The sequence below is a fragment of the Mauremys reevesii genome, linkage group 22 (assembly GCF_016161935.1).
Source record: "Mauremys reevesii isolate NIE-2019 linkage group 22, ASM1616193v1, whole genome shotgun sequence".
In the NCBI taxonomy this organism is placed as follows: domain Eukaryota; kingdom Metazoa; phylum Chordata; order Testudines; family Geoemydidae; genus Mauremys; species Mauremys reevesii.
In genome coordinates, this window is record NC_052644.1 from 1,850,690 (window position 1) to 1,865,291 (window position 14,602).

Consider the following 14,602-nt stretch of genomic DNA (forward strand, 5'->3'; position numbering starts at 1 on the left):
GGTTATACAGGGATCCCTCTCCAGGAGCTCAGATGCAGCCACCTCTGGGGTGGGGTGCGGGGGCTGGTTATACAGGGATCCCTCGCCCGGAGCTCAGATGCAGCCACCTCTGGGGTGGGGCGCAGGGGCTGGTTATCCATGGATCCCTCACCTGGAGCCGAGGTGCAGCCACCTCTGGGGTGGGGGGCGGGGGCTGGTTATCCACGGATCCCTCACCTGGAGCTAAGATGCAGCCACCTCTGGGGTGGGCACAGGGGCTGTTTGTACAGAGATCCAGGGAACCTGAGGTGCAGCTGCTCCCATACCCAGGGGATTCTGGGGGGCAGCCTCTGGCACTGGACCCCTTCATCTTGTCTCTCCTCCTGCCCTGCCCGCAGACCTGCACTTCCTGGAGAACCCCTCGAACCAGACCTCGTCCCTGGGCAAGGACGTGCGGCTGCGCTGCGCCATACAGCTGAGCCAGGAGCTGCCCGAGATCAGCTGGCTGCGGGACGGGCAGGCGCTGGAGCTGGCCGACAGCAACCAGGTGCAGATGCCCATAAACGAGAACGTCTGGCTGGCCATCAGCGAGCTCAGGTGAGCGGGGGCCTGGCGGGGAGGTGTCTGGGGGGCACAGCAGCTCCTGGGGACCAGGCAGGGTCCCCCCTGCTTCCTCACAGGGCGGCTGCGTGGCCCGGTAAGGGAGGAGCCGGGATCCTGGGCCAGATGGGTCCATTGGTCTCCCCTGGGGTGGGAGGGACAGGGACACGGGGCTGGTGGCCCGTCGCTCTGATCTGGGTAGCCGGGGGGGGACACGGGGCTGGTGGCCTGTCGCTCTGATCTGGGTTGCGGGGGGGGACGGGGCTGGTGGCCCGTCGCTCTGATCTGGGTAGCTGGGGGGGACGGGGCTGGTGGCCCGTCGCTCTGATCTGGGTAGCCGGGGGGGACACGGGGCTGGTGGCCCGTCGCTCTGATCTGGGTAGCCGGGGGGGACGGGGCTGGTGGCCCGTCGCTCTGATCTGGGTTGCCGGGGGGGACAGGGCTGGTGGCCTGTCGCTCTGATCTGGGTTGCCGGGGGGGACGGGGCTGGTGGCCCGTTGCTCTGATCTGGGTAGCTGGGGGGGGACGGGGCTGATGGCCTGTCACTCTGATCTGGGAAGCCGGGGGGGACAGGGCTGGTGGCCTGTCGCTCTGATCTGGGTTGCCGGGGGGGACGGGGCTGGTGGCCCGTCGCTCTGATCTGGGAAGCCGGGGGGGACGGAGCTGGTGGCCTGTCGCTCTGATCTGGGAAGCCGGGGGGGGACGGGGCTGGTGGCCCGTCGCTCTGATCTGGGTAGCTCGGGGGGGACGGGGCTGGTGGCCCGTCGCTCTGATCTGGGTAGCCGGAGGGACACAGGGCTGGTGGCCCGTCGCTCTGATCTGGGTAGCCGGGGGGACGGGGCTGGTGGCCCGTCGCTCTGATCTGGGTAGCCGGGGGGGACACGGGGCTGGTGGCCTGTCGCTCTGATCTGGGTAGCTGGGGGGGACGGGGCTGGTGGCCCGTCGCTGTGATCTGGGAAGCCGGCGGGGACGGGGGTGGTGGCCTGTCGCTCTGATCTGGGTCGCTGGGGGGGACGGGGCGGGTGGCCCGTCGCTCTGATCTGGGTTGCCGGGGGGGACGGGGCTGGTGGCCCGTCGCTCTGATCTGGGTAGCCGGGGGGGACGGGGCTGGTGGCCCGTCGCTCTGATCTGGGTAGCCGGGGACAGGGCTGGTGGCCCATCGCTCTGATCTGGGTAGCCGGGGACGGGGCTGGTGGCCCATCGCTCTGATCTGGGTAGCTCGGGGGGACACAGGGCTGGTGGCCCGTCGCTCTGATCTGGGTAGCCAGTGGGGACACGGGGCTGGTGGCCCGTCGCTCTGATCTGGGTAGCCGGGGGGGACGGGGCTGGTGGCCTGTCGCTCTGATCTGGGTAGCCGGGGGACACAGGGCTGGTGGCCCGTCGCTCTGATCTGGGTAGCCGGGGACGGGGCGGGTGGCCTGGCGCTCTGACCGGGGTAGCCGGGGGGGACGGGGCTGGTGGCCTGTCGCTCTGATCTGGGTAGCCGGGGGGGACGGGGCTGGTGGCCTGTCGCTCTGATCTGGGTAGCCGGGGGGGACACAGGGCTGGTGGCCAGTCGCTCTGATCTGGGCAGCCGGGGGGGACGGGGCTGGTGGCCTGTCGCTCTGATCTGGGTAGCTGGGGGGGACGGGGCTGGTGGCCCGTCGCTCTGATCTGGGTAGCCAGGGGGGACACGGGGCTGGTGGCCTGTCGCTCTGATCTGGGTAGCCGGGGGGGACGGGGCTGGTGGCCCGTCGCTCTGATCTGGGTAGCCGGGGGGGACACGGGGCTGGTGGCCCGTCGCTCTGATCTGGGTAGCCGGGGGGGACGGGGCTGGTGGCCCGTCGCTCTGATCTGGGTAGCCGGGGGGGGACACGGGGCTGGTGGCCCGTCGCTCTGATCTGGGTAGCCGGGGGGGACACGGGGCTGGTGGCCCGTCGCTCTGATCTGGGTAGCCGGGGGGACACGGGGCTGGTGGCCCGTCGCTCTGATCTGGGTAGCCGGGGGGACACGGGGCTGGTGGCCCGTCGCTCTGATCTGGGTAGCCGGGGACACGGGGCTGGTGGCCGTCGCTCTGATCTGGGAAGCCGGGGGGCACACGGGGCTGGTGGCCCGTCGCTCTGATCTGGGTAGCCGGGGGGGACACGGGGCTGGTGGCCCGTCGCTCTGATCTGGGTAGCCGGGGGGGGGGGGGGACGGGGCTGGTGGCCCGTTGCTCTGATCTGGGAAGCCGGGGGTGGGGGGCTGGTGGCCCGTTGCTCTGATCTGGGTAGCCGGGGGGGGGGACGGGGCTGGTGGCCCGTTGCTCTGATCTGGGAAGCCGGGGGGGACGGGGCTGGTGGCCCGTAGCTCTGATCTGGCTGCCTGCGGAGGCCCCTGTGTTGGCCCCGTTGGGGAGAGGAGGGGGCTGGGAGAGAGGCAGAGGAAGGGTTGGGGGGGTGATATTGGGAGACCCCCCCATCGTGGAGCCCATAATATCCCCTTAATTATAATTATTTGCCTTAGGTGGGCAGCCCCTAAACACCCACCTGTCCCCCACCCCTGCCCATGGCCAGGCCCCTATCTGGGGGGCGAGCGGTGGGGCCTCGCTGTGCCAGGTGGTGCCCGCCCTGCTCACGCTCCCTCTCCGCCCCGCAGCATCCCGTCCGTGCAGCTCTCAGATGCGGGCAGCTACCAGTGCGTCATGTGGGTGAACGGGGAGGCGGTGCTGTCCGATGCCGCCCACCTGGGGCTGGAAGGTGAGTGTCCCTGTGCCAGCGCAGGGATGGGGCATGCACAGCCCTGATCCTGCCACGGGCACCATGCCAGGGGGCCCGGCATGGGGCTCAGGGCGGTGTCTGAATAAAGGGGAAGGCAGTGACGCTGCCTGGGTCTGCAGGGAGCCTGAGCCCGTCGCTGGGTGGGGGGAACTGCCCCGAGTGTGAGTGACGCTGCCTGGGTCTGCAGGGAGCCTGCGCCTGTCGCTGGGTGGGGGGAGCTGCCCCGAGTGTGAGTGACACTGCCTGGGTCTGCAGGGAGCCTGAGCCCGTCGCTGGGTCGGGGGAGCTGCTCTGAGTGTGAATGACGCTGCCTGGGTCTGCAGGGAGCCTGAGCCCGTTGCTGGGTGGGGGGAGCTGCCCCGAGTGTGAGTGACGCTGCCTGGGTCTGCGGGGAGCCTGAGCCCGTCGCTGGGTGGGGGGAGCTGCCCCGAGTGTGAGTGACACTGCCTGGGTCTGCAGGGAGCCTGAGCCCGTTTCTGGGTGGGGGGAGCTGCCCCGAGTGTGAGTGACGCAGCCTGGGTCTGCAGGGAGCCTGAGCCCCTCGCTGGGTGGGGGGAGCTGCCCCGAGTGTGAGTGACGCTGCCTGGGACTGCAGGGAGCCTGAGCCCGTCGCTGGGTGGGAGCTGCCCGAGTGTGACTGACGCTGCCTGGGTCTGCAGGGAGCCTGAGCCCGTTGCTGGGTGGGGGGAGCTGCCCCAAGTGTGAGTGATGCTGCCTGGGTCTGCGGGGAGCCTGAGCCCGTCGCTGGGTGAGGGGAGCTGCCCCGAGTGTGAGCGACGCTGCCTGGGTCTGCAGGGAGCCTGAGCCCGTGGCTGGGTGGGGAGCTGCCCGAGTGTGAGTGGCGCTGTCTGGGTCCGCGGGAGCCTGAGCCCGTCGCTGGGTGGGGAGCTGCCCCGAGTGTGAGTGACGCTGTCTGGGTCTGGGTCGGGAGCTGAGTGACGCTGCCTGGGTCTGCAGGGAGCCTGAGCCCGTTTCTGGGTGGGGGGAGCTGCCCCGAGTGTGAATGACGCGGCGACGCTGCCTGGGTCTGCAGGGAGCCTGAGCCCGTTTCTGGGTGGGGGGAGCTGCCCTGAGTGTGAGTGACGCAGCGACGCTGCCTGGGTCTGCAGGGAGCCTGAGCCCGTCGCTGGGTGGAGGGAGCTGCCCCGAGTGTGAGTGACGCTGCCTGGGTCTGCGGGGAGCCTGAGCCCGTCGCTGGGTTGGAGGAGCTGCCCCGAGTGTGAGTGACCCTGCCTGGGTCTGCGGGGAGCCTGAGCCCGTCGCTGGGGAGCTGCCCCGGTATCTTGCTGGGGTGCTAACACCCAACCCCACTGCTCTGGGGATTCTCTGCAGGGCAGTGTGGGGAGAGGGCAGCTAGAGATGCCCCAGCTCCGGGGGGGCCCCCAGTATCCATCCGAGTGGGGGTGACACTCTGCATGGGCGGAGCCCTGGAGGATGGACTAGTCTGAATGCAGCTCTGCCCTCCCCCAGGTCTGCCCTTCTTCTCCGAGGAGCCCCAGGAGCTGGAGGTGGCAGCTGACACCCCCTTCAACCTGAGCTGCAGCGCCCAGGGTCCCCCCGAGCCGGTGCGGATCATCTGGCTGCAAGACGGGGCCCCCCTCAACTCCCTGGTGGACCCCCTGGCACGGGTGCCCTCCACGCTGGCCGTGAACAGTGAGTGTGGTGGAGGTGTCCCCGTGGGGGCGGGGGGGAGGGTTCCTACTGGGGGTGGGGGCCAGAGGGCAGAGTCCCCCCATCTGTGGGCTCTGTCGAACAGGGTTCTTGGGAGTGGGGGATGGGGAAGGAGGCAGAGGCGGGGGTGGGGGGAGCAGCCCGCAGAGGCGTGCGCTGGCCTCCATCTCCATTCAGTGGGGGCCCTCGCTGCCCCCCCCCAGCCCCGCTCTCAATAGACCACTTGTCTCCAGCCTGCGGCCCCTTTTGTCGCCTGCCTGGAAGGTGGCATCGGTCACTGGCGGCGGCTGGTTCTCCAGGGCTGAGGCTGGGTAGGGGGCCGGCAGGCACTCTCCAGGCGTGGGAATGGCTCCTGCAATCCCAGCAGACGCTGCTGTTATTGTAGGGTCGCTGCTGGGCAGAGCCGCCGGCCGCAGGGTGTTTACTGCAGAGTCAGCCACTCAGACCTGCCGTGTCAGCAGGACGAGTCCCCCTGCGGGCAGCAATCAGGGCACTTTATACAGGCTGGAAACAGCCGGGATCCTTGGGGCACCTTCGAGCCTAAGCTGTAAACCCCCTTGGGGGGATGCCTGGCGTGGAGCTGCCTGGGAGGTGCCTTGCCAAGGGGGGGCAGTGGGGTGACCCGCTGCTGACACTCGCACTGTCTTGTCAGCTGCTGGAAACGGGCCACCGTGATTGCATTGGCCTCGTTAGCCCTGCAAAGCGATTTCCCTCCCTCGGTGTTCACCCCTTCTTGGCAACGGCCACTTCCACCTTCACTGAACTGGCTCGGTAGCACTGACCCCTCATACCTGCCTGCATGTTCCCCTCCAGGCATCCCGCGAAGTGGGGGGAGCCCTCGAAAGCTTAGGCCCAAATACACTTGCCAGTCTCGAAGGTGCCACGAGCAGGGCCGGCTTTAGGCCGATTCCCCTGATTCCCCCAAATCGGGCCCCGCGCCCACGCCTAGGAGGGCCCCGCGCCCACACCTAGGGGGGTCCCGCGCCCACGCCTAGGGGGGTCCCGCGCCCACGCCTAGGAGGGCCCCGCGCCCACGCCTAAGAGGGCCCCGCGCCCACGCCTAGGGGGGTCCCGCGCCCACGCCTAGGAGGGTCCCGCGCCCACGCCTAAGAGGGCCCCGCGCCCACGCCTAGGAGGGCCGAATTTTTTAATTTTTACTCCCCCAGTAGCGGTCCGGGTCATTGGCAGGACTTGGGCGGCGGGTCCTTCACTCGCTCCGGATCTTTGGCGGCATTTCAGCGGCGGGTCCTTCGGAGCCGCGGAAGACCCGGAGCGAGGGAAGGACGTGCTGCTGAAGACCCAGCCTGCCTCCGGGTATTCGAACAGGGCCCCGCGCTTCCTAAAGCCGGCCCTGGCCACAAGGACCCTCATTGTTTGTGCTGATACAGACACACAGCTCCCGGATCAGGACCAGGACCAGGGAGGGTGCCCCATTGGCCGTGTGCACCGTGTCCAGAAGGAGCAGGGCCCCTACCCGTGTACCTGACAGTCCCGGGCCCTCCCTTCCCCCCGCCCCAGCCCCCACGGACGTGGCCAGCCCGGCTCTGCTGACTCAGGCTGGGGGAATGGGCAGCAGATGCCGGAGGTGACCGGGGTGTGAGTCAGGCACCCGTCCCAGCCAGGCTGGGGGAGGAGGGACAGGAGAGGGGCTGAGATGGGGGATGGGGGGCTCTGGAGCAGCAGGGGGGGGTGCAGCGGCACCAGGTGCAGTGCTGGGCTGGGACATGTCCCTCCCGGGCAGACCCAGCTGGTGGGTCAGGGCAGAGCCAGCTCCGGCTGGTGCCACCTCAGGGCCCGGCGTGGGAGCAGTGTCCATTGCCTGGCGTGGGAGGGCTGGGAGTGATAGTCCCCCCGCCTTGTCCCCCCCAGACATGGGGCCCAGCCAGGCTGGGCGGGGAGGGGGTCGCTGCAGAACTCACTCCGCAGGGGAAGGGAGCGGCAGTGCTGGCGGGCGCATGGAGCGCGCAGAGGGGGCTGGGAATGGAGGGGCGGGGAACAGGGGGGTGGGCAGGGGGTGCAGTTCTAGCGGGGCTGGGGGCAGGGGAACTGTGGTGAACACAGAAGGTGGGGGCGGGGGAGCCAGGGCAAGGGGTGAATGCAGGACATGGGGGGCTATGGCAGGGTTGGCATGGGGGGGCCACAGGGGGTGCAAATCCCTGGAGATTGTTTTCCCTGCCGCCCCTGGGCAGTGGTTCTGGGGCTGGCTCCCAACCCCCATCAGTCCAGCCCCCAGCCCTGTCTGAGGTCCCTGCGCTGGGGCTGCGGCCGGGGAGCCAGACCCGGAAATGCCGACCACATGGCGGGAGCTGGGGACTGGCCGAGCCGGCTGGGAGGGAGCCTGGGCCCCAGATGTGCCGGGGGAGGAGGGGGGCACTGCCAGACTGGGGGGGCCTGTGGGAAGCTGGTTCCGCTCGCTCTGCCGCCCCGGGCAGGCACCGGCTGAGCTCCACGCCTTGCTGCCCTGCACCCTCTGCCCCCTGCCCGGCCGGGGCAGCCTGCCTGGGACTGCGCTGCCTGGTGCACTGGGGAGAGGGGGCTGGGGACAGTGCCCCAGGCTAGGCAGGGGGGCAGGGAGTGGGGAGGTGCCAGGGACTTGGAGGGGACTGAGGGGGACTGGGAATTTGCCCCACAGCTGCTCTCTGCCAGTGGCTCGTCCCGGCCTCCTGAGCAATCTGGCCTTGGGCTGAAGACCCAGCACCCCCCGTGCCCAGTGCCCCTTCCCCCAGTCCCTGCGGGGGACGCCCTGATAAGCTGGAGGCACCATGACCTTGGGGGACGGGAGGAGGCTGCAGGAGCCAGCGCTGGGAACAGGGAGGGATGGGAACACTTGGCACTGACGCCCCCTCGCCCGGCCAGACCTGGCCAGGAAAGCTAGGCCAGGGAGCGGGGTGGGGGTCAGCAGGGGGGCGCTGCGGGTCGGGAGTGAGGAGCACCACAGGGGGGCAGGTAGGGCGGCAATGGCGGGGGGCTGCGGGTGGGGGTGAGGGGCACCAGGGTGGCAGGGGGCTGCGGGTGGGGTGAGGGGCACCAGGGTGGCAGGGGCTGCGGGTCGGGGTGAGGGGCACCAGGGTGGCAGGGGCTGCGGGTGGGGGTGAGGGGCACCACAGGGGCGGGTAGGGCTGCAATGGTGGGGGCTGCGGGTGGGGTGAGGGCACCGGGGTGGCGGGAGCTGCGGGTGGGGTGAGGGGCACCGGGGTGGCGGGAGCTGGGGTGAGGGGCACCGGGTGGCGGGAGCTGCGGGTCGGGGTGAGGGGTGAGGGGCACCGGGGTGGCGGGAGCTGCGGGTCGGGGTGAGGCACCGGGGTGGCGGGGGCTGCGGATGGGGGTGAGGGCACCAGGGTGGCGGGGGCTGCGGGTGGGGTGAGGGGCACCAGGGTGGCGGGGGCTGCGGGTGGGGTGAGGGCCCCAGGGTGGCGGGGGCTGCGGGTCGGGGTGAGGGGCACCAGGGTGGCGGGGGCTGCGGATGGGGGTGAGGGGCACCAGGGTGGCGGGGGGCTGCGGGTCGGGGGTGAGGGGCACTGGGGGGTAGCCTGGTCCCTTTGCCCCATGCTCTCATCCCCTCCCCCTGCTTTGCCCCTTCCAGGCCTGAACAGAAGCGCCTCGTTCTCCTGTGAAGCCCACAATGCCAAGGGCGTGGCCACCTCCCGGACCGCGGCCGTGACAGGTGAGGGGGCCGGGCCCTGCCCCGCAGCTGCTGGGCTCCCCACTGCACTGGGGGAGGGCGCGTCCCAGGTTGCTGGGGGCGGGGGGGAGGCAAGCCCCTGCCTCAATTCCCCCATGAGCCCCCAGAGGGTCCCTCAGGATAGCCCCCCCGCCCAGCCGGTATGCCCTGGAGCACGGATGTGGGGTGACGGGGGGCACAGGCTGGGGCAGCCCCTGAGCCCTCCCCCATTTGCCACCTGCAGTGGTCCCCCAGCGGCCGAGGAGCCTGGTGCTGGTGACAAGCAGCGAGAACGCCCTGGAGGTGGCCTGGGAGCCGGGGGCCAGCGGGGCGTCGCCCCTCAGCGTCTGCACCGTCCAGGTACGCTAGGGCTGGGGCTGGTCCGGGGGGATCGGGGCTCTTAGGGGGCTGAGCACATCGGATGCAGGGGCTGAGCACACGGGAGGCTGATCCGTGGGGATCGGGGCTCTTAGGGGGCTGAGCACACGGGATGGGGAGGCTGAACACACGGGGGGCTGATCCGTGGGGATCGGGGCTCTTAGGGGGCTGAGCACATGGGATGCAGGGGCTGAGCACACGGGGGGCTGATCCGTGGGGATTGGGGCTCTTAGGGGGCTGAGCACACGGGGGGCTGATCCGTGGGGATCGGGGCTCTTAGGGGGCTGAGCACACGGGATGCAGGGGCTGAGCACATGGGGGGCTGATCCCTGGGGATCGGGGCCCTGAGCACACGGGATGGGGGCCCCGGGGAGCTGAGCACACAGGCCGGCTCCGGGGTTGGGGGGATGTTATGGGGGTGAATATCCTTGGCAGGGAGGGGATTGGTCACACAGGGGGTTAAGCAGGTGGGGGGGAGGTGACACGGGGGGCAGCCGGCCCCCCATTTCCTGTGCCCCCCCCTCTCGCTGAGAAAGAGGAAGTACAAGTTGCTGAGTGCCCGGATTTGGGTTTTATGAAAGAATCTGGTTTCCCACTTCTGCTTTCCCCGGAGCCTGGACGTCCCGTCCCCGAACCCGAGGCAGGCTGTGACGCCCCCCCCCGCCCCCGCTGTGACGCCCCCGCCCCTGACTGTGTCTGCTGCCCAGCCCGGTGCGCCCAGGAAAACGAAACTGGGGAGGGGAAGGGAGTTTCCATGGGGGGACCATTGCCCCGGCCTGCCGCCCTTCAGCCTCATGCGATGGGGATGGAGCTGAGAAACCTTCCCTCCCTCCCCCGCCGTGGGGCTGGGGGGTCAGGACTGGCCCAGCAGCAGGGGCCGCCCCACTGGTGCGAGAGCTGCCTCCTCTGCAGCCTGGAGCTGCCTAACTCTGCTCCCCTAAGAATGGGGGTCAGGGGCCTGGGGCACCCCATGGCTTGCAAGGGGGATTGAAGAGGAACCTGGACACCTGCAGGCAGGGGAGGGGGCACCCCAGACTGGGCCCCGCCCCCACGAATGCCCCACTGTCTCCTCCAGGCTGTGCGCACCGACCAGGACCTCAGCACCGTCCCCCCCGAGGCCATGTACAACCAGACCCTCAACGTGCCGCCCTTCCGCCACCTCATCCAGGGGCTGGCGCCCTTCGCCTCCTACCACGTCCGCGTGGCCTGCCGCAGCGGGGCCGGCGCCTCCCGCTGGACCCACTGGGTGCCCATGGAGACCCTGGAAGGGGGTGAGGGGTGTCAACAGGCCCGGGGGGCTGAGCAGGGAGGGCAGTGGGGTCTGGTGGGTTAGAGCTGGGGGGGAGGGCTGGGAGCCAGGACTCCTGGGTTCCATCCCCGGCTCTGGGAGGGGAGTGGGGTCTAGTGGTTAGAGCGGGGGGGGCTGGGAGCCAGGACTCCTGGGTTCCATCCCCGGCTCTGGGAGGGGAGTGGGGTCTAGTGGTTAGTGCATTCTGAACCACCTGGCCCAGTGCTGACTCCCTGGTGCCAGCTGGGCATTCGCTGACTCATCACGTGGCATCCCCATGACTAAGTGCCCGGTTCCCCGGGGGCCTGGATGCCTGGGTTCGCTCGGTCAGGTCCCCACTGGGGCAGGATGGAGCGGGGGTGCTATCCTGGCCCCCCAAGGCCGCTCTGCATGTCGGAGCAGAGGAGGGCAGGGCTGGGCTCAGGAATGTTTCGCTCCGATACGGGGCTTTGCGCAGTGCCAAGACAAACACGGGGGCAGGGCTGGGGGGGGCTCTGTTCCCACGGGGGGGCCCCTGGGAACGCAGCTGCCCCAGTGCCTCATGGGGGAGTTCTGCTCCAGGGAAGGGCCCTGCCCCCCCAGGGGACGGGCCTGGAGAGGGGCAGCCCCCGCGTGACGTGTCTGTGCCCCCTGGCAGCGCCCCGTGCTCCTCCGGAGAACGTCACGGCCTTCCAGAACGGCAGCCGGGCCACGGTGCACTGGCTGGAGCCACGCGGGCCGCTCGGCGGGATCCTGCGTGGGTACAGGCTGGCCTATCAGAGCCCCGGTTCGCCCGAGGTGAGCTCACCCCCCCCACCCCCCCCCGGGACCCTGGCCTGCCCGCTGGGGAGAACCCACCACCTCGCCACCACCCCCTAAGCTAGCCCCCCCCACCAACCCGGCCCCACGGCCCCAGCCAGCACCCCACGCTGGCGCCAGATCGGGGCCAGTGCCCCCTAGAGGGGACAGGCCCCGTGTCCCATTCCCCACCCCCTGAGCCAACCAGTCCCTGCCCTGGGGTCAGATCAGAGCCAGTGCCCCCTAGCGGGGACAGGCCCGGCCCCATACCCCTCCCCACCCCAGCCAGCCAGTCCCTGCCCTGGGGCCAGATCGGGGCCAGCACCACCTGGAGGCGGCAGGCCCCGTGCCCCGTGCCCCATTCCCTGCCCCCCTGAGCCGGCCAGTCCCTGGGGCCAGCGGCCCTAGAGGGGAAAGCCCAGTGTCCCAGCCCTGGCTAACCCCGCTCCCCGGCAGGTGGTGGTGGATGTGGGGCTGACCACCGAGAAGACCCTGGAGCTGGTCTCGGAGGTGCAGAACCTGATGGTGCGGGTGGCGTCGTACACCAGCGCCGGGGACGGGCCCTGGAGCGACGCCGTCGTGGTCTCCCCATCCCGTGAGTGCTGGGGGGCTGGGCCGGGTGAGGGACCGGCCGCGGGGTGGGCTCTCCCATCGCGCCGCAGCCCCATGGAGGCCGGGCTAACCTGGGGGTGGGGCTGACGCTTGCAAATCCAGGGATGGCTCTGATCCAGGTCCTGCTCTCAGCCCATTTCCAGGGACGGCTCCGACCCGCGGCCCGGGGTTCTGAACTGGGTCCCCCGGCTCCGACCCGGGTCCCGTGGTTCTGAACTGGGTCCCCCGGCTCCGACCCAGGTCCCGTGGTTCTGAACTGGGTCCCCCAGCTCCGACCCGGGTCCCGTGGTTCTGAACTGGGTCCCCCGGCTCCGACCCGGGTCCCGTGGTTCTGAACTGTACCCCGGCGCCGACCTGGGTCCCGTGGTTCTGAACTGGGTCCCCCGGCGCCGACCCGGGTCCCGTGGTTCTGAACTGTCCCCCGGCGCCGACCCAGGTCCCGGGGTTCTGAACTGGGTCCCCCAGTGCCGACCCGGGTCCTGTGGTTCTGAACTGGGTCCCCGGCACCGACCGGGTCCCGGGGTTCTGAACTGGGTCCCCCGGCTCCGACCCAGGTCCCGTGGTTCTGAACTGTACCCCGGCGCCGACCCGGGTCCCGTGGTTCTGAACTGGGTCCCCCGGCTCCGACCCGGGTCCCGTGGTTCTGAACTGGGTCCCCCGGCTCCGACCCGGGTCCCGTGGTTCTGAACTGTCCCCCGGCTCCGACCCGGGTCCCGTGGTTCTGAACTGGGTCCCCCGGCGCCAACCCGGGTCCCGTGGTTCTGAACTGTCCCCAGGCTCCGACCCGGGTCCCGTGGTTCTGAACTGTCCCCCGGCTCTGCTCTGGGTCCCATGGTTCTGAACTGGGTCCCCCGGCTCCGACCTGGGTCCCGTGGTTCTGAACTGTCCCCCGGCGCCGACCCGGGTCCCGGGGTTCTGAACTGTCCCCCGGCTCCAACCTGCGGCCCGTGGTTCTGAACTGGGTTCCCCGGCTCCGACCTGGGTCCTGTGGTTCTGAACTGGGTCCCCCGGTGCCGACCCGGGTCCCGTGGTTCTGAACTGTCCCCCGGCTCTGACCCGGGTCCCGTGGTTCTGAACTGGGTTCCCCGGCTCCGACCTGGGTCCCGTGGTTCTGAACTGGGTCCCCCGGTGCCGACCCGGGTCCCGTGGTTCTGAACTGGGTCCCCCGGTGCTGACCCGGGTCCCGTGGTTCTGAACTGGGTCCCCCAGCGCCGACCCGGGTCCCGTGGTTCTGAACTGTCCCCTGGCTCCGACCCGGGTCCCGTGGTTCTGAACTGTCCCCCGGCTCCGACCCGGGTCCCGTGGTTCTGAACTGTCCCCCGGCGCCGACCCGGGTCCCGTGGTTCTGAACTGTCCCCCGGCTCCAACCTGCGGCCCGTGGTTCTGAACTGGGTCCCCCGGCTCCGACCTGGGTCCTGTGGTTCTGAACTGGGTTCCCCGGCTCCGACCTGGGTCCTGTGGTTCTGAACTGGGTCCCCCGGTGCCGACCCGGGTCCCGTGGTTCTGAACTGTCCCCCGGCGCCGACCCGGGTCCCGTGGTTCTGAACTGGGTCCCCCGGCGCCGACCCGGGTCCCGTGGTTCTGAACTGGGTTCCCCGGAGCCGACCCGGGTCCTGTGGTTCTGAACTGGGCCTGCTGGTTGGGCGACTTAGTGCACTGGCCCCTAAACACGTGCCCCCGGCCTGCCCCCCACGGCTAACGGCGCCACTCTTCTCTCTCCCCTCTGCAGAGCCGCTCGCCCCACAGACTGAGCAAGGTGAGGAGCCCCCCACCCCCTCCCTCTGCCCTGCCCCCTCCACCCCCTCCACCCCACTGCCCGCCCAGTCCTGCAGGACGTTGGGGTCAGATCTCACAGGGATCTGTGGGGATCCAGCGCTGGGGGGAGGCACCTGACGGGCTAATTCTCCCCACCTTGGGTGCAGCCCCCAAGTGACTCAGCCCTGCCCCCCGCAGGGAGGGGGTTTGGTCCGGTGGAGCTGGGGGGTTGGGGAGCCCAGGGGGAGCCTGGCTCCCGGGTGGGTCCATGGGGGGGGGCCTGGGGCATATCCACAGAGCACCCCGCTGCCTCCCCCCAACCCGGCTAACCCTACCCCTTGCTTGTGCAGTGAGGGAGACCGCGGCCCCCGCCTTCTCGTGGCACTGGTGGGCTGTGATCCTGGCCGTGGGCCTGGCCGTGGCCTTCGCCATCTTCTTCGTCCTCGTCCTGGCCCGGCTGCGCAAGAAGGAGACGCGCTTTGGGTGAGCGGGGGGCAGAATGGGGGCTGGGAGTGGGCCGGTGGGGAAAGGGGCAGGGAATGGGGCAGGGGCCTGTCCCCTCTAGCGGGCGCCGGCTCCCGTCCAGCCCGAGGGCAGGGACTGGCTGGCTCAGGGGGGCGGGGAATGGGGCAGGGGCCTGTCCCCTCTAGCGGGCGCCGGCTCCCGTCCAGCCCGAGAGCAGGGACTGGCTGGCTTCGGGGGGCGGGGGATGGGGCACAGGGCCTGTCCCCTCTAGCGGGCGCCGGCTCCCGTCCAGCCCGAGGGTGGGGACTGGCTGGCTCAGGGGGGCGGGGGATGGGGCAGGGGCCTGATCCCTCTAGCGGGCGCCGGCTCCCGTCCAGCCCCAGGGCAGGGACTGGCTGGCTCGGGGGTGGGGGGGGGGGCAGGGGCCTGTCCCCTCTAGTGGGCGCCGGCTCCCGCAGGGACTGGCTGGCTTTGGGGTCCGGATGTTGCAGGCTGGGGTCTCTCACCGGCTGTGGCCCCCCGTGCAGGGAGGCCTTTGAGCCCCAAGTGGAGCAGGGCGAGCTGGTGGTCCATTACCGTGTCCGCAAGTCGTACAGCCGCAGAACCACGGAGGCTACGCGTGAGTACCTCGCCCGCCACGCCCCAGCCCACGGCTGCCCCCACTCGCCAGGACCTGAC

At 70.6% G+C, this 14,602-nt stretch overlaps 1 protein-coding gene across 4 annotated transcripts in view; it reads left to right on the plus strand.

Annotated features, from left to right (window-relative positions):
* AXL (AXL receptor tyrosine kinase) overlaps window positions 1-14,602 on the plus strand; it is a 54,421-nt gene that overhangs the window by 29,784 nt on the left and 10,035 nt on the right. For all 4 annotated transcript variants that reach the window (XM_039510219.1, XM_039510217.1, XM_039510218.1 and 1 more), the window contains 11 exons: window positions 378-576; window positions 3,196-3,296; window positions 4,788-4,970; window positions 8,572-8,652; window positions 8,894-9,009; window positions 10,103-10,298; window positions 10,953-11,092; window positions 11,549-11,687; window positions 13,434-13,460; window positions 13,810-13,942; window positions 14,452-14,543. In XM_039510219.1, coding sequence (XP_039366153.1) covers window positions 533-576; window positions 3,196-3,296; window positions 4,788-4,970; window positions 8,572-8,652; window positions 8,894-9,009; window positions 10,103-10,298; window positions 10,953-11,092; window positions 11,549-11,687; window positions 13,434-13,460; window positions 13,810-13,942; window positions 14,452-14,543 — 1,252 coding nt within the window. In that variant the 5' untranslated portion in view covers window positions 378-532. The remainder of the gene's footprint in view (window positions 1-377; window positions 577-3,195; window positions 3,297-4,787; window positions 4,971-8,571; window positions 8,653-8,893; window positions 9,010-10,102; window positions 10,299-10,952; window positions 11,093-11,548; window positions 11,688-13,433; window positions 13,461-13,809; window positions 13,943-14,451; window positions 14,544-14,602) is intronic.